We start from the raw sequence: 18,380 nt of genomic DNA on the forward strand, positions 1-18,380 counted from the left end.
ATAGAGCATCGGCCTGCGAACTGAAGGGTCCCGGGTTTGATTCCGGTCAAGGGCACCTGCCCAGGTTGTGGGCTCGATCCCCAGTGGGGGACTTGCAGGAAGCAGCAGATCCATGATTCTCTCTCATCATGGATGTTTCCATCTCTCTCTCCCTCTTCCTTCCTCTCTGAAATTAATAAAAATATATTTTTAAAAAAATATCCTAGAAACAGTATGCTGGGATTTCAGCCTTGTAGGTTATGCAGTGGGAAGTCAGGGAAATGTCTACACCGCAAGGGGCCTGATGAACTAATGACAATCTCTAGATGGGTACTGTAGAATTCCAATTTATTCCAACTTCAAAACAGGACCAAAGAAAGATCATACTCAATATCATGCAGCGAACATTTTACAACCAGTCTCCTCTTCAGCACCGACTAGACAATTTCAGTACTGGAATACATTCAGTCCACCACACCTAGTATTGTCTTTTTAGAAACATCAAAGTATGGACTGTGGAACACTGGACTACCCTACCTGAAATAATCCTTCCGAGAGAGGTAAGGGTTGTCTGTGTCTCCCTAAACATCCTAACTATCTTTACTGGCAGGTCATGGCTTATCATCCATGATGCTATCTATGCTCTCTTTTATATTATCCCATTAAAGGAACTTTTAAGGTCTAGTTTGCCTTACTTATTCATGCCCATTTGGATGGTGTATTTCTTAGTATTTTATTGCTTTCCAGGCTAAAGAAGAGCTTCCACTCATTCCTTTGGTTCATGGCAACAACTTTCTAAGCATATTTTCAGCTTCATTATGTGAGAACCATGTAAGTATTCCAAGAGCAGGCACACCCTGATTTTAGATAAGGGCAAATTCTTGCCTTGTTTCCAAAGCTCTTCTGTATATGTGCTTGACTTTTGGGGAGGTCACAATAGCAAACTGAAATAATCTCTAGAGAGGAGTATTTAAAACTACTTGGCATAGTATAGTTGCAATTGTTTTCCCCTAAAACAATCACCTTAAATTTTTCTCTACTAAATCCAGATACATAGAAGTATGAAACAGTCTGTCACATCTCAGAGGGAAGGCAGGGTTGGACGGATAGATGGGAAGACATCAACCAAAAAACTTGTATACATATATGCATAACCCATGGACACAGACAATAGGGTGGTGAAGACCTGGGGTGGGGGCGGGGCTAGAAGGGGTCAATGGGGGAAAAGGGAGACATATGTAATACTTTCAACAATAAAGATTTTAAGAAGAAAAGTAAAGATTTTAAAAGAAATAAATAAAAATTTTCCTCTACTGAAACCAAACAGCACTGTTCCAACTTCTAAGCTTGTATCATACCCCTTCTCCCTTTCTCACACAAAGAAAGCCTGATACGTGTGGCAAACACAGATGTCATCTGCCAGGAGTTTGAATTGAGTTGTTTTACATGAATGAAACATATTTCATAACAGTCCATTCATTTCCTAAAACTAAATATATTCTCCTTCCTCACAGCTTTTCTCTTTGGCATAGTCATTTGTCCTAAAAATCAAATCCACACAATTTGTTCTGATAATATATCTTTTAATCTGTACTTGGATAATATCCCTATATCTAACTAAATTGTATCATTTTTCATAATATTAAAAAATTAGGTTTCACTCTTTAGATCAAACTATCTTTCATGCTTGCTATCCACACATTTCTATTACTTAAATACAGAATTTCATTTAGACATAAAAACCTTTAAAAGATTGTTCTGTATACTTACCTATAGGCCCACACTATTAGTGTCCTTGCCTGTGCCCATTAAAAACAATTTCCATTTCTGTGGTTCTAATATGTAACCAGATTCTGGTTTTTGTGTTTTAGGCAAACATCACTCTGTATATTTTAAGCTACATCATTTTGCTCATGCAATAGCCACCCTCTGAGATTTCCAAGGCCTTTGTACATATTGGGAGTCCTATGCTGCTCCCACACATTGACTGTAGGTCAAACTCTGATAGCCTTACTACTAATAGGAATACTTGCCTACATTCTTAGTGGCCATTTCTCAATTACAAATCTGTTCTTCTAAATCTAACATTTCTAGTGCCAGCAGAAATCTGGTGCTAGAGGTACCTCCTGCCCTCCACCCCTCCCACACTACTCACACAAGATGTTGATCTCGGATCTTGCGCAGCTGGATCAGGTCAGGTTTGATACTATTCATTTTTTTATCTATTTCCCGGTTGTCCAAAGCTTGTTTCTTCAAATCTTGCTCTAGACGCATTTTGCTATCATGAATCTCACCCAGACGGGATTTCAATTTGTCATAATTCATCATAATTCTGTGAAAACATTTGATATATTAAGGCTAAAATAGGAACCAAGCAGAAGCATTCTATATTGTGAGCAGAGCCTAATATCTTAAGTGTGGTTGACATCTGCTGTTTTTTCCTGGTCCATATCTATTCCCACTCTTCTATATAGTAATAGCACTTGATTGTCCCTGCAGTATGGGTTCCCTTGCCCTCATCTTAGATTCATGGGTAAATATCCACACAACTCAGCATGTCCAATAAAAGAACTCCATTCCACTTTATCCACACCCTCAGGCTAGTGACTGGCTCAGGAATAGGAGTAATACCCAAACTGACTCAATGAGAGTTAATTCCAGGACTTTTGCTACTATTGTAAATAGAGATTCTCTTTCCATTAGGACTGCTAAATTATGAAAGTGTATTTGATTCTAAGGACTCCCAGCTGCTACACTGCCACCTCATAGGGAAAGACTGCCTGAGGATGAAGCCAACACAGAGAAAAATAGAACCAAAAGACAGAGTATGGCTCAGTCTGTGTGGCTCAGTAATCAAACATATATCCATGTACCAAGAAGTTGCCAGTTCGATTCCCAGTCAGAGCACATGCCTGGGTTGTGGGCTCCATCCACAGTGAGGGGCTTGCAGGAGGCAGCCAATCAATCAATGTTTTCTCTCATCAATGTTTCTCTCTCTCTCTCACCCTTTCCCCTCCTCTAAGAAAAAAACAAAACAAACAAAAAAACAAACACAGAAGACAGAGTATGAGAGAGGATCCATGCCCTTGCTTGGGTTTTGCACTGAGCCATGATTGAACAAATACTGGTAGCTATCTGGATGATATAAAGAGATAACACAATATAGCAGTTAAGAGCAATGGCTTTGCAGTCAGCCTGCCCTAAGTATGAGGCTCTGGCCTATCACTTACTGTGTAGCTATGGCAAGTTATTTAAATTTCCTGAGCCTTTATTTCCTCTTCTGTTTAAAATGGGTACTTAAATAGTACCTACTTCACTGGGTTACTGTGTAAATTAAATGTGATAATACATGTAAAAGGACTTAACAATGCCTAGCACATCTTCATAAGTATTCAGTAGGTGGTGGCTATAAGCTTTTCAGCACACTAAGTTTTGCTGTGCTCTGAATCCTTTTAAGGCACAATTGTCCACACTACTCACTTGTCATTCAATACATGGTTTTATATTACTACTAGAGGCCCGGTGCATGAAATTCATGCACTGGGGGTGGGGGGCCCCTCAGCTCAGCCTGCACCCTCTCCAATCCGGGATCCCTTGGGGAATGTCTGACTGCCGGTTTCAAGCCAATCCCAGGGATCAGGCCAAAACCGGCAGTCAGACATCCCTCTCACAATCCGAGACCACTGGCTCTGAACTGGACCCCTCAGCCCTGCCAGCCTAATTACCCATAACTGCCTCTGTCTGCCAGCCTGGTCGCCCCTTAGTGACCCCCCCGCCAGCCTGGTCGCCCCCAACTGCCTTCCCCTGCTGGCCTGGTTGCCTCTCACTGCCCCCCCTACTGGCCTGGTCGTCTCCAACTATCCCTCTGCCAGCCTGGTTGCTCCTCACTGTCCCCCTCTGCTAACCTGGTCACCCCTCACTGCCCCCCTCTGCTGGCCTGGTCGCCCCTCACTGCCCCGCCCCGTCGGCCTGGTGGCCCCACACAGCCTGCTGGTCAGTCGTTTGGTCGTCCCTCGCTAACCCCCCTGCTGACCTGGTAGCCCCACGCAACCTGCTAGTCAGACGTTTGGTAGTGCCTCGCTAACCACCCTGCCAGCCTGGTGGCCCCACGCAACCTGCTGGTCAGTCGTTTGGTCATCCCTCGCTAACCCTCCTGCTAGCCTTGTCACCCCACCCAGCCTGCTATTTGGTTGTTACTGTGAGGGTGTCATGACCAATTTGCATATTTCCCTTTTATTAGTATAGTTAAAATGTCATTGTGTTACTTCACCTCCCATTGCACTAAACTAAAAAAAATCTTTTCTATTTCTTCATTATTAATAACTAAAGGCCCAATACACAATATTTGTGCAAGAAGAGGCCCCTGGCTTCACTCCCAGCGACCTAGGAGCCTGCAAGTCCCCACTCCCCACCCCAGCCGCCTGGAAGCCAGCAAGCCCCCACTCCTCAGCCACCTGGGAGCCGGCACGTCCCTGCTCCCGGATGCCCAGAGCTGGCAGTCCTCGCTTTTGTCTGGAACACCACCCCAGTAGCTCCCTCCGCTGCCCCCTTCCACTCATAGCAGGCTTCATACCACTCTGCACTTGCATATGCAAATTAACCTCCATCTTTGTTGGGCTAATTTGCATACTCACTCTGATTGGCTGTGGGTGTAGTGGATTGATGATTAATTTGCATGTTTCCCTTTTATTAGGTAAGACTAGAGGCCCAATACAAGAAATTCATGCACAGAGTGGGGGGTCCCTCAGCCAGCCGGCACCCTCTCCAATCTGGTATCCCTCTCACAATTCAGGACTGTTGGCTCCCAACTGCCCACTGGCCTGCCTTCCTGATTGCCCCTAACTATTTCTGCCTGCCAACCTGATCACCCCCTAGCCACTCCGCCATCCTGATTAATGCCTAATTGCTCCCCTGCCAGCCTGTTTGCCCTAACTGACCTCCACTTCAGATATGTCACCCCCAACTGCCCTCCCCTGCTGTACTAATTGCCCACAACTGCCCTCACTTGTAGGCCTGGTCCCTCCCAACTGCTCTCTCCTGCTGGCCATCTTGTGGTGGCCATCTTGTGTCCACATGGGGGCAGGATCTTTGACCACCTCGTGGCAGCCATCTTGTGTTGGAGTTATGGTGAATCTGCTTATTATTCTTTTATTAGGATAGAGGCCTGGTGCATGGGTGGGGGCTGGCTGGTTTGCCCTGAAGGATGTCCCAGATCAGGGTTGGGGTTCCCTTGGGGCATGGGATGGCCTGGGTGAGGGACTTGTGGTGGTTTGCAGGCCAGCCATGCGCCCTAGCAACCCAAGTGGAGGCCCTGATATCTGGGATTTATTTATCTTCTACAATTGAAACTTTGTAGCCTGGAGCGAAGGTCTGGCCTGGCCAGGGTGTGCAGGGGAAAACTTGGTTTCCTCCATTGCGGGGGGGCAACCCTAGACTCTTGCTCTTTCCAGCTCCGTGACTGCCGCCATTTCTGTTTGGATTTATGATCTTCTATCATTGGAACTTTGTAGCCTTGAGTGGAGGCCTAGGCCCGCAAGAGCAGGCAGAAAGCTTAGCTTCCTCGATTGCCAGGGAAACCCAAGCCTTCCTCCTGCTCTCTGTGGCCATAGCTATCTTGGTTGGGATTATTTGCATATTTGCTCCTGATTGGCTGGTGGGCATGGCTTGTGGGCATGGGTTGTGGATATAGCAAAGTGATGGTTAATTTGCATATTACTCTTTTATTAGCTAGGACTTCTATTGACTGCAAATGCCAAGATATATTCAGATACACAAACATGCCTTTCTGCATCATTAATGTGTGTGTGTGTGTGTGTGTGTGTGTGTGACTTAATTTTCATGGCATTTCAATAAGATATTACCCACAGTTTATGGAGGAGGAAACAGACCCTAAGAATTAAGTAACTCACCTAAAATCACACAGCTAGTAAATAATTCAACACACAAGCCAAGCCCATGGTTTTAACATTAGGCTACACTGCCTCATACCACTTAGTCCTAGTCTTTTGCACAAAGAAGTTCACTAACACTTTGGTGCTAACATGAGAAATAATTTTGCTTTTCTCTTGGCTTATTTTCCTGATAGTTACAGCACCTGCAATGGTTTGGAGAGTTCATAGCGATACTCAATGAATAGGATTCATTTTTATTTATTATCCACTTCTTCATTCCTCAACCCACTGTTTTCTGGCTCAGTCTTCCAATATTCCACTAAATTTGCTTTAATAAAGGCTTACAATATCCTTTGGTTGCCAAATCCAATAGTTATCATGCTGCTCATTCTTTCTGTGTAATCACATTCTTACCATCTACTGCAACCTACACAATTATGCCTCCCAAATCCTTCCTGTACCTGGAGTTCCAAATCTAACAACCTTTCAGACAACTCCATTGGGTTTTCAAAGGAACCTCAAACTCTTTGGTTCTAACCCCAAACTCTCCTCATACTCTCTATTTAGTTAATAACACCATCTCTTAGTCCAGTGGTCCACAAACTGAGGCTCGCAAGCCACATGCAGCTCTTTGGCCCCTTTAGTGTGGCTCTTCCACAAAATACCATGGCCTGGGCGAGTCTTTTTTGAAGAAGTGGCATTAGAAAAAGTTTAAAAATTTGGCTCTCACCAAAACTGGTTTGGCTCAGTGGATAAAGCATCAGTCTGCGGACTGAAAGGTCCCAGGTTCAATTTCAGTCAAAGGCATTACATAGGTTGCGGGCACAATCACCAGTGGGGGGTGTGCAGGAGGCAATGGTCAATGATTCTCTCTCATCGACGTTTCTAACTCTCTATCCCTCTCCCTTCTTCTCTGTAAAAAATCAATAAAATATATATATATTTTTTAATTTGGCTCTCAAAAGAAATTTCATTGGTGTACTGTTGGTATTTGGCTCTGTTGACTAATGAGTCTGCCAACCACTGCCTCAGTCAGTAGGCGTAAACTTTGACTTATCCCACACATATCATTCCTGGTCAGGCTTCAAGTCCTCAGCATTTCCTTTAACTCCACCTCCTTTCCTGCCATTGCTCTGGTTCAGGCCCTCACCATCTTTTAACCTGATGACCTAAGACTACAGCCACCTGCAACAGTCAGCCAACTGCTCTTCCTACCCACGGTCTTGTTCCACTCCAATTTATTCTCAGACTGCTGCTATTGATTTTCAGTTCAATAAATAGTTCAGTTCAACAAATATTCTCCATACCATAATAGGTGCTGTAACTATCAGGAAAATAAGCCAATATCCCTACTTTCAACAAGCTCACAATTTAGTAAGTGGGACATTCAGTAAATGTTACAGTAAGGATCAGAAGCAGATACTATAAGAATAGGGACAAAAAGCCCCCAAACCAGTCTAGGGAATCAGGGAAAATTTTCTAGAAAAAAATCACATCTAAGCTGAGTCCTAAAGGATGATCAAGAGCTAATATTTAGGAGGAGGAAAAAGAATGCAGAAGAGAGGAGGTTCAGTTTGATGCCACTGGTGGGAACAGCAAGTACGAAAGGACTGTGAAGTTTGAGGGGTAAAAGCAAACACAACAAAGATTATTGGGGAAGAAAAGACATCTTGTCTCACTGATGTACTTTAAGGTAATTAGGTAGAATTACCGTTCAATTTCCTTTTCATTTCCCTCTCTGCGAAATCGCTCAATATATTCTTTGCGATACTGTTCTTGTGTGTGACATTGCTCTTCAAAAATTTTAATGGTTTCATTAAAAGCTTCAATTGCCGTCCGCTTCATCTGTATTTCCTATAGGAGAGAAAAAGAAAAGCTATACACTTTATTATCTTTATTTTTTGGCAACTTTTTTACTGTTCCATGTAAGACTGAATTCAGAAAGCTAAACCAGCAATTTTCTACGTTTTTCATCTCATGGCACACATAAACTGACTACTAAATTATGCAGCACACCAAAAAAATGTATTTTTTGCCAATCTGACCAAAAAACAGATACAATTTTGACTCATTCACATCTGAAGGCTCTTGTTATGTTGGCTGTTGTCATTTTTTATTTGACAAACTAAGGGAAAAGAGGTCAGTGCCCATTACTAAATAGTCAGGTATTGCATGTTTTAAAAATCCTAGTGGGACAACGATTGAAAATTGCCTGGCTAAAATAAGACCCTTTGTTTAACTTCTACCCTTATTATTTATATGCAAAATGAATCATTTAAACCCTAAAATAAAAGAAAATGTGTAGCTGAGAACCACAGAAAGACTCAAGATGCTAAGAGGGATTAACCCTTGAAGATAAGGATGAAGTCCTGCCTTTGCACCTATTATAGGGCTGACCCCCAAAAGATGCTAAAGGGGTGAATGGATAGAGTAGAGAAGTCCAGCCACCAACATGCAAAGAATTTTCCCCAGAGGAGCCCTATAGTCTATTTATTCTTTTCTTAAAGATTTTTAAAATATCCTATCTAATAACGAGGGAATATACTGATTGATCCTCACGCCATCACAAAGATGGCAGCGCCCAAAGCCAATATGCTAATTGACTGCCACATCCTCAAATATGGCGGTGCCCACAGCCACAAGATGGCGGCACCCAGTGCCCTCAGCCCTACCATGGTGGCAGACATGCAACAAGCCTCGGATCACAGCTGCCTAGCTGCCCAGGGCTGCCCAAGGCTCAGGTAACCAGGTCTGGCTGAGGCTTGCACTGCCGGCAGTGGCATCAGTAGAGGTGTGATGGGGCATCGCCTTCCCCTGGTTAATGGGTCATCTCCCGCCCTTAGGGCTCCCGGACTGTGAGAGGGGGCAGGCCGGGCTGAGGGACCCCCTTCCAGTGCATGAATGCACTGGGCCTCTAGTACGTATATATGTGTGTTATATGTGTAATGAGAGAGGAAGGGAGAAGGAAAGAGAGATAGAAACATCAACGATGAGAGAGGATCATTGATTGTACCCTTGACTGAAATCAAATCCTGGAATTTTCAGTCGGCAGGCCGTTGCTCTATTCAACGAGCCTAACCAGCTAGGGCCAGAGTCTATTTATTCTTGCTTTAGTTTCTAAAGCAAGTAGTTTTTATTTTTATTTTTAATTTATTTATTTATTTTTAAATATTTTATTGATCTTTTACAGAGAGGAAGGGAGAGGAACAGAGAGTTAGAAACATCGATGAGAGAGACATCGATCAGCTGCCTTATGCACAACACCTACTGGGGAAGTGCCCGCAACCAATGTACATGCCCTTGACCGGAATCGAACCTGGGACCTTGCAGTCCACAGACGGACGCTCTATCCACTGAGCCAAACCAGTTTCGGCTAAAGCAAGTAGTTTTTAAAACAGAATCATCAGTAAATTAATCTGATTAGAAGCAGAAAATGAAAAAGGAAAGAATAGTTAAAAAATCAGATGCAGAATAAGATGTAAAATGAAAACTCCATAAAACAAAAGCCTGAGAGTAAGAAGTCCTATATATTTTGATGAGCTCTGAGGGTATTTGTAGACTTTAGCATCTAACTCATGATTTCCTAAAACCTTCAAAGAGGATTAGGCTTTATTCAATTTACTTTAGAAAGTCAAGAAGTATGTATAAAGGTCTAGAAAGATTACTATCCTGAATGTTTATAATTTTAAAGGTTTGGTGCTTGCAAGATAATTCCTCATCTATCCAGCACTGATTAATTTCAACAAATGATTATTGAAAATCCACTATATAGGAAGTACCATCTGGTGATAAAGAGATTCATAAAACATGGAGCCTACCTTTCAGGATTTGAACTACACAAGTGAAATAGATTTATGAACTCTAATAGGTTCCGTTTCATGTCGTGGTAGGGAAATCAAGTGGAATAAATTAATTACTTATTGTTTTACAGATGCTTCATGGAGAAGACAGCATTTGAGCTAGTTCTTAAAGAACTGGGGTGGAGGGAAATGCAGCATCGCACACAGATGGCATGACATGTACATGTAATATTAGGAGATATTCTGTTTAATGCAGAGGAAAGGGATTAAAGTTTAACATTTTTCCTTCCTGGTTGTTATGGTTAATATTATTGTAGAATAAGCCAACTTCCACAGATAGCAAGGCATCAAGACCGAAGAACCCTAGGCCCCAATTACTGTGGAGTTGCCATAAAACCCTGAAATGCCTATACATAAAAGAAAACTAAATTTCTATCTGAAGCCTTTGTTATTTTATTTTTGTCACTTATAGTCATCAAAACTTATTCTAGTTAACACTAACTGACATAAAATATATCCTTCACCAATAAAAAAGTGATTTATGAATGGGAGAGGATTTTATATAATCAAAGTCCCAAAAAGGCTACTTAAGATATTAAGACCTCTAAACATTGTCAGATGAATTGAAGAAAATTTGATGTATTTGTGATGTTGCATATTTACTGGCCTAAATAACAAAAATATACTAACCTGGGATGTTCTGGTATATTCTTCATATAGTCTGTCATACTCTTTACTTTTTTCCTGATACTGAGAATGATACTCCTGCAGTTTTTTACCGACTGCATCAATGTTATCTTCTTTTACCAACTGATCCTGTGCAGATAAACAAAAGTAAAGAATGTCGACAATTCTGATATTAATTTCTATATTTATTTATTTAAACCACTGGTTTAATATCAAGCATACAAAAGCACTAAATCCTTTGTTAACACGAATATCAACCTTTATATTACAACAAAATAGTTAATACTTAAAAATTAAGAAAAAAGTATAAACAGAAAACATAAACAAAAGTATTTTTAAAATATATTTTTATTTATTTCAGAGAGGAAGGGAGAGGGAGAGAGATACAAACATTAATGATAAGAGAGTATCATTTATCAGTTGCTTCCCGAATGCCCCCTACTGGGAATTGAGCCTGCAACCTGGGCAGATACCCTAACCAGAATCGAACCATGATCTCCTGATTAATAGGTTGATGCTCAGTCATCTGAGTACACCCGCCAGGCAACAAAAGTATTTTATATAAAGTTAATAAATACATGCAACAAGCTATTCATAGTTGCCACAAAATAAGTTATAAAATTCTTAAATCTTCAGTAGAAAACTTTAAATAGTTAGATTTCTTTCTTTTTTTTAAACTGGTAAGTTAGAATCAAATAATCCTATTAAGTAATTACTTGAGGAATAGCTATCAAGAACTTGATAGCAAACCAATATGGTGGCATAGGTAAACACCTAAACTGCTGCAGCACACAATTATATCAAAACTACAACTAAAAGACAAAATATGGGGTGGGGAGGTAAGGGCAGGGGGTGGGGTGGGGACCAGGTGGAGGGGAACTATGGGGGAGAGGGGGAACAATTGTAATAATCTGAACAATAAAGATTTATTAAATTAAAAAAAAAAAAAAGACAAAATGGACACCATCCAGAACCACAGGAAAGCTGGCTGAGTGGAAATTCTACAACTAGAAGGAAAGAGGAATGCACACTGAGACTCGGAGAAGCTGCAAAAGGCTGAGGTACAGAGACACATGCACAGAGAGGAAGGGCAGCTGAGTGCACAGGCGGCTGAGTGCGCAGCTGGCTTTCTAAAGCGGGGGGAGACGAAAGCTCCCAACTGTGCTGAACTCTAGTCCCGGGCAAGACTCTAGGAAACCAGACTCATTTTGGGGGAACCTGGTCTGTCAGGAAAAGAGAAAGCACACTGAGACTCAGGGGATCTGCGGAAGGCAGAGGTCCAGAGGTGCACGCACAGAGAGGACTGACTGCTGAGTGCACAGCGGTTCAGTGCACAGCTGGCTTTCTAAAGCGAGAGGGAGATGGAAGCTCCTGACTGCGCTAAATTCCAGTCCTGGGCAAGTTTCTGGGAACCCAGACTCATTCAGAAAGGAACTGGATAGTCTGGCAGCAGGCAAAACTCAAGGGCAGCTTTCTCTCAGAGGTGCTTGCAGCAATTACGGTGGGACACTAAGACCCAGAGGCCTCATAGGGTAGGGCTGATGGGAAGCCAAGGCTGTCTGCTCCGCCCTGAGACTCCGCCCCATCCAAGCTGAGCACAGAGGCTTTTGCAAATTGCAAGTCTTGTCTCATAAGAGTGTCTCCAGCACAAAAATCCTCCCAGCATAGACACAGCTGATCCTCACAGCCAATTTGCCTGGTGATCAATTCCTCCCAGTGATATCAACAATAATCAAGACTTAACTACAACAAAGTTATGCACACAGTCCACAAAGGGGTACACCAAGAGTGTCCACCTCAGGTAATTGGGGAAGCTGAGCCACTGGGCCCTAGAGGACACCTAGCACACAAAGCTACTCTACCAACTCAGGGAAGCAGTGAAAATGTGGAGACAAAGAAACAGATCACAAATGGAGGAAAGCAAATGACTGGATATGGAGTTCAAAACCACGGTTATAAGGTTTTTCAAGAATTTTCTAGAAAAGGCCAATAAATTTAGCAAGACCCTTGAGGAAATGAAAAAGGACCAACTAGAAATTAAATATACACTGACTGAAATAAAAAAATATTATACAGAGACCTAACAGCGGACTAGAGGATCGCAAGAATCAAATCAAAGGTTTGAAATACAAAGAAGCAAAAAAACACTCAACCAGAAAAAGCTAAAAGAAAAAAGAATCCAAAAATTTGAAGATAGTGTAAGGAGCCTTTGGGACAAGTTTAAGGGTACCAACATCAACATCAGAATTATGGGGGTGCCAGAAGAAGAGAGAGTGAGCAAGATACTGAAAACCTATTTGAAGAAATAATGACCCAACCTGGTAAAAGAAATAGACTTACAAGGCCAGGAAGCACACAGAACCCCAAACAAAAGGAATCTAAAGAGGACCACACTAAGACACATAATTAAAATACCAAGAGCAAAAGACAAAGATAGAATATTAAGAGCAACAAGAAAAAAACAGTTAATTACCTACAAGGGAGAACCCATATGACTGTCAGCTGATTTCTCAACAGAAACTATACAGGCCAGATGGAGTGGCAAGAAATATTCAAAGTGATGAACATAAGAATGTACAACCAAGATTACTCTACCCAGCAAAGCTATCATTCAGAATGGAAGGTCAGATAAAGAGCTTCACAGATAAGAAAAAGCTAAAGGAGTTCACCACCAAACCAGTATTACATGAAATGCTGAAAGGTATTATTTAAGAAGAGAAAGAAGAAAAAGGTAAAGATAAAAATTATGAACAACAGATACATATCTATCAACAAGTAAATCTAAAAATCAAGTGAATAAAAAATCTGATGAACAGAATAAACTGGGGAATATAATAGAATCAGGGGCAGAGAAAGGGAATGGACTGACAGTTCTCAGGGGCGGAAAGGGATGTGGAGGGTGTGGGAAGAGACTGAACTAAAATCGTGCACCTATGGATGAGGACAGTGGGGGAGAGGTAAGGGCAGAGGGTGGGGTGGGAACCAGGTGGATGGGAGCTATGGGGGGTAAAAAGATAAATAATTATAATAATTTGAACAATAAAGATTAATTAAATTTTTAAAAAAAGAACTTGTGTGATCATACCTGTTGGTATTTGGACACTGGGTACATCAGTTTCACATCAAGTTTGGGATTGTATTGAGCAAGAGATTCATGATGATAGTGGTTAATGAGCTCCACCACAGAATTAAATGTCAGAGGATCAGAAAAGCCATATTTCCCATCTCGGTGATAGATCTTTATTAACTTATTATTGCCTCCTTTCCTGTAAACAACAAGATAACAACTGTAGATTTTTCCAAAAAAAAATTCTACTGAAGTACTATTACTTTCATATGAAGATATGAAAGCTTGATGTCACATAATAAACAAGTTTTATTATGCTGAGGCTAGAACAGGTGAAAAAACATATAAAAGTATGTGCGCAAAAGTATATGTAATATCACATTATTTTTAAAACTCTTTCTTTTATCTATAAATAACCTTGCTAACTAAAGGTTAATATACCTAAACAGCAGTCAGTATCAACAAATTTGACAAAAATAATCACTTAAGAGAAATAATTTATGTATCTTTTTTTTTCCTGAATGAATTAAACTTCTAGCTCAGACCTTCTCCTGAATTTTAGATAAGCACAGCTGAACAACAGAAGAGGTTCAAGGTTTGGACCCAAGAGTACACTCATGTTTAGTGGTCAGGGGATGAGGAAAAACCAGCAAAGGAAACCCAAGAGAAAGCAATTAATGAAGTGAATGGAGAACTAAGAGTGTATTATCTTGAAAACTTTTTTTAATTTTTTTTAATAAATCAATGTTTTTTTATTTTTTATTTTTAAATATATTTTATTGATTTTTTTACAGAGAGCGAGAGGGAGAAAGTTAGAAACATCGATGAGAGAGAATCATCGATCAGCTGCCTCTTGCACACCCCCCACTGGGGATGTGCCCGCAACCAAGGTACATGCCCTTGACAGGAATCGAACCCAGGACCTTTCAGTCTGCAGGCCCACACTCTACCCACTGAGCCAAACCAGTTTCAGCAAAAAACAATGTTTTAAAAAGGATTTCAACATAGAGGAAATAATCACCTGATGCTTGACAAAGTAGAGATAACTAAGTGATCTTGATAAAATGGTTTTAGTTGAAAGGTAAGGATGGAAGCCTGACTGAAATGGATTAAAGACAATGAAAGAAGAGGGAAAAGACATGCTGTCTTGAAGAATATTGCTGTAAATGATCACTCTGGCTGCTATGCAGAAAATGGGGTGGAGAAGGTTAGAAATGGTAAGATGCTGGGAAGCCTGTTAGGAGGTGGCTGCAAAAGATCAAACAAGATGAGGGTGGCTTAGATTAGATGGTAGAGAAATGTGAAGAAATTACTAATATAGATTTGAAGGTAGAGTTGGCAGGATTTATTTAATGACTAGTGACCCCATGCACGAAATTTGTGCACATTAAAAGGGGATTAAGCCGAAACCGGTTTGGCTCAATGGATAGAGTGTTGGTCTGCGGACTGAAAGGTCCCGGGTTCGATTCTGGTCAAGGGCATGTACATTGGTTGCGGGCACATCCCCAGTGGGGGATGTGCAGGAGGCAGCTGGTCGATGTTTCTCTCTCATTGACGTTTCTAACCCTCTCCTTCCTCTCTGTAAAAAATCAATAAAATATATTTTTAAAAAAAGGGGGGAGGGAATTAGAGGAAATAATTTAATATTGCTATTTTCCCTTTCTCTATAATAGAAGTGTCAGGGATGAAAGAAAATTAGTAAAATGTATATGAAATCCTTCCGCCTGTCAGAGTCTGGGGCTCACCTCGGGACTCAGAGTTAAGTCACCACTAACCACATGCTCCTCAAAATCACGTGAGACCCAGAGCCAAGTGGCCTCCCATCATTGGGTAGATCCAGACAGCCAGTCCCACCCTTGTTAAGCCCTGCCGGGCAAGGGGCAGAGCCTCAGGTCCCCTAGCCTGGCGCCAGGATGGGAAGCATGGCCTGAGGTCCCCCAGCCCAGACCAGGGCAAGGGGTGTGCCTTGAGGTCCTCTGTCAAGCCCCACCATGTAGGGGACATGGCCTGAGGTTCTCAGTCAAACCCCGCCAAGCAGTGGGGCACAGCCTGAGGTCCCCTGTCAAGCCCCATGGGGGCAGAAGAAGGGGTAGCTTCAGGTCCCTGCTGATTGCTCATTAAGGCTCCTTATGGGAACTTGGCCTCAGCTGTAGGTGCAGCCATCTTTGTGATGGAGTGATGGCCAATTAGCATATTCCCTCCTTAATATATAGGATGCCTTAAATGTGACAGGGAGAGAAATAGAAGGGAAAAGACTGTGTCTTGAGTAACTGTAGAGATGGTGGTTATATTGCTTAAAAAGAGTGAAGACTTGAAGGGAAACAGTTTGGATAGGGGAGTTGGAATTGAAATAATAAATTCTGCACTGACCATGTTAAAATTAGTATATCCCCTAGTTCAGTGGTTGGCAAACTCATTAGTCAACAGAGCCAAATATCAATAGTACGATTGAAATTTCTTTTGAGAGACCAATTTTTTAAACTTAAACTTCTTCTAACACCACTTCTTCAAAATAGACTTGCCCAGGCCATGGTATTTTGTGGAAGAGCCACACTCAAGGGGCCGAAGAGTCACATGTGGCTCACCAGCCACGGTTTGCTGAACACTGCCCTAGTTATATAGCGGCAAAATCAAGCAAGCAACTGGATATATGCATCTGGAGTTCTGAAAGTCAAAGCTAGATATAAGGTTTAGGAATCATCACTGTATAATTGTATATTAAAGTCAAGGGACAGAACAAGCATTGCTGTGGGAAAATGAATACAGAGGAGGCCCAAGTCTCAACCTAGGAACACATAACATCTTGATATTGAGCAAAGGAGTGGCCTAGCATTAGAAAGAAAATCAGAAGAATGTGATATCACAACAGCCAAGATAATAAACTGTTTCTAGGAAGAAGTATCTATGATTAATGCTGGTAAGAGGTCAGGCAAAGTCAGAAAGAGAAGCGGCCACTGGTTTAGCAGTCCCTGGAGTGATAAGACAGAAAGACAGAAGCCTGACTAGAATGAGAAAAAATTGTGTTGAATCAACAGAGAACACTGATTATACCTTAACAACTACTGAAGTCCTAATGCATTAATTTCTTTCAATATTTTTATCAGAAAGCAATATAGTGACTCCAAATTTCTAGCATAAAATATGGGATTCTTTTTCTTAAAAATACTAGGATGGAAAAGCAGGAAAGAGTCAGATTAATCTGGATTTGAACCCATCCTCTGCCACTTACTAGCAACTAGTATGTGTCTTGAGGCGACTTTTTTGTTTTTTTATGCTTTAATTTTATTTTATTATTTTTTAAATATATTTTATTGATTTTTTTACAGAGAGGAAGGGAGAGAGATAGAGAGCTAGAAACATTGATGAGAGAGAAACATCAACTAGCTGCCTCTTGCACACCCCCTACCGGGGATGTGCCCGCAACCAATGTACATGCCCTTGACCGGTCGAACCCGGGACCTTTCAGTCGGCAGACCGACACTGTACCACTGAGCCAAACCAGACTCAGCTTAAGGCGACTTTCTTAACCAGTTTAAGTTTTAGTTACCTCATCTATAACATGGAAATATTAATACCTATGTGTTATAAGGTTGTTGTGAGAAATAAGTTGTTACATATAAAATGCTTAATACAAGAAAATTGTTATTGTTGCTATTATTATTATTCTTTTAGATAGCTCTTTGTTTTTTAAAAATCACAAGACTTTATTGTAATTAGGCTATTTTAATGGTTAAAATTAAATGTGGAGATATCTAAAGCAATTTTCCTAATTTTTAAAAAAATATATGTCCCACTTTTGTAAATATAAAAGAGATACAACCACCACTTATGAGATTCTAATGTGCCCAAAAGGATGGCATGATACAGACTGAGAATTGCTTTATCTATATATCATCATCATCCTAAATAAAGTTGAGTTTTAAGGCTGAAGTCTATATTAAGGAAAATAAAAGGGTTATTAGAGGGGTGGATTCCAAACATATCATGAACAACCTTAAGCTGTGGACATCACTTCTTCTCATAAGGTCAACAGTATACATCTTATTTCCTTACATTAAAGCCTTTTCACTTTATTGCTAACAAAAAATAAAAATTGCCATTTTTGTAAAACATTTAAATGTTTAATGTATAAAAAAGGATAGTTAGCCAAACAAAAATTATGTATCTATATTAAATTAAAATATGAAAAATGTATATAAAGATTTAAACAAAATACAGAAATCTTTGTATACCAGAAATAAATAATGCTGATGAAAATGCTGAAAAATACTCACCGCAAAGTCAAAGTATAATCTCCCTGCATTTTTGTTGAGGCATCTCTGACCAAGAAGGTACCATCTGGCATATCCCGTAATTTGTCATTTACCTCCTCCCTGAAGAATTATAGGAAAAATGGAAAAAACACAGGTTTCATTTGTGCTCTTCACATATTATTACTAAGGCTAGTTGGGAAATGTCTAAAGTTCTAGAATCATAGGGCCTTTCAGAGGTCATTTAGTTCCTCTCTCTAGGTATGTTCATTCTGTCTTGATTTTCGGTGTTATGCAATCTAAGAAAGGGCTATTTACTTCTTAAACTTTTCCAGATTTCAACTATCTATAAGAGATAGTGTTTCCATTAAGCCTTTAGGCCCTAAAGTTTAGGGATTCCTTGGGCAGCTCTGAACTTGGAGTTTCAGGAAAACCAGCAGCTGTTTAGAAAGAAGGTTATATTTAACCAACAGTGGCAGCTGTGTCCAATTGGGGGGGGGGGGGGGGGAGTTACTAAATTCACAATTTTTCAATATAATATCCTCCAATATGAATTTATACTGATAATAAATTTCTCTTCGGAGCTGGTTTGGGACTTTAAGGAACAATACTGGATCAACACTCAAAGGAAATGGCAGGGTCTAAAAGACCCTTGAATTATAGAACCACAGGGTTTTAAAATATAAATTTAGTGGGAACCTGGTGG

General features: G+C 40.8%; 1 protein-coding gene across 2 annotated transcripts in view; it reads right to left on the reverse strand.

The window, feature by feature from the left end:
* Positions 1-18,380, reverse strand: part of LOC311617800 (phosphatidylinositol 3-kinase regulatory subunit gamma) — a 73,148-nt gene that overhangs the window by 12,341 nt on the left and 42,427 nt on the right. For both annotated transcript variants that reach the window (XM_084874636.1, XM_084874637.1), the window contains 5 exons: positions 17,699-17,797; positions 13,443-13,623; positions 10,361-10,486; positions 7,582-7,724; positions 2,135-2,311 (listed from right to left, as the gene is read on the reverse strand). In XM_084874636.1, coding sequence (XP_084730762.1) covers positions 2,135-2,311; positions 7,582-7,724; positions 10,361-10,486; positions 13,443-13,623; positions 17,699-17,797 — 726 coding nt within the window. The remainder of the gene's footprint in view (positions 1-2,134; positions 2,312-7,581; positions 7,725-10,360; positions 10,487-13,442; positions 13,624-17,698; positions 17,798-18,380) is intronic.

The sequence above is a fragment of the Pipistrellus hanaki genome (assembly GCF_964339955.1).
Source record: "Pipistrellus hanaki genome assembly, chromosome: 2".
Lineage (NCBI taxonomy): Eukaryota > Metazoa > Chordata > Mammalia > Chiroptera > Vespertilionidae > Pipistrellus > Pipistrellus hanaki.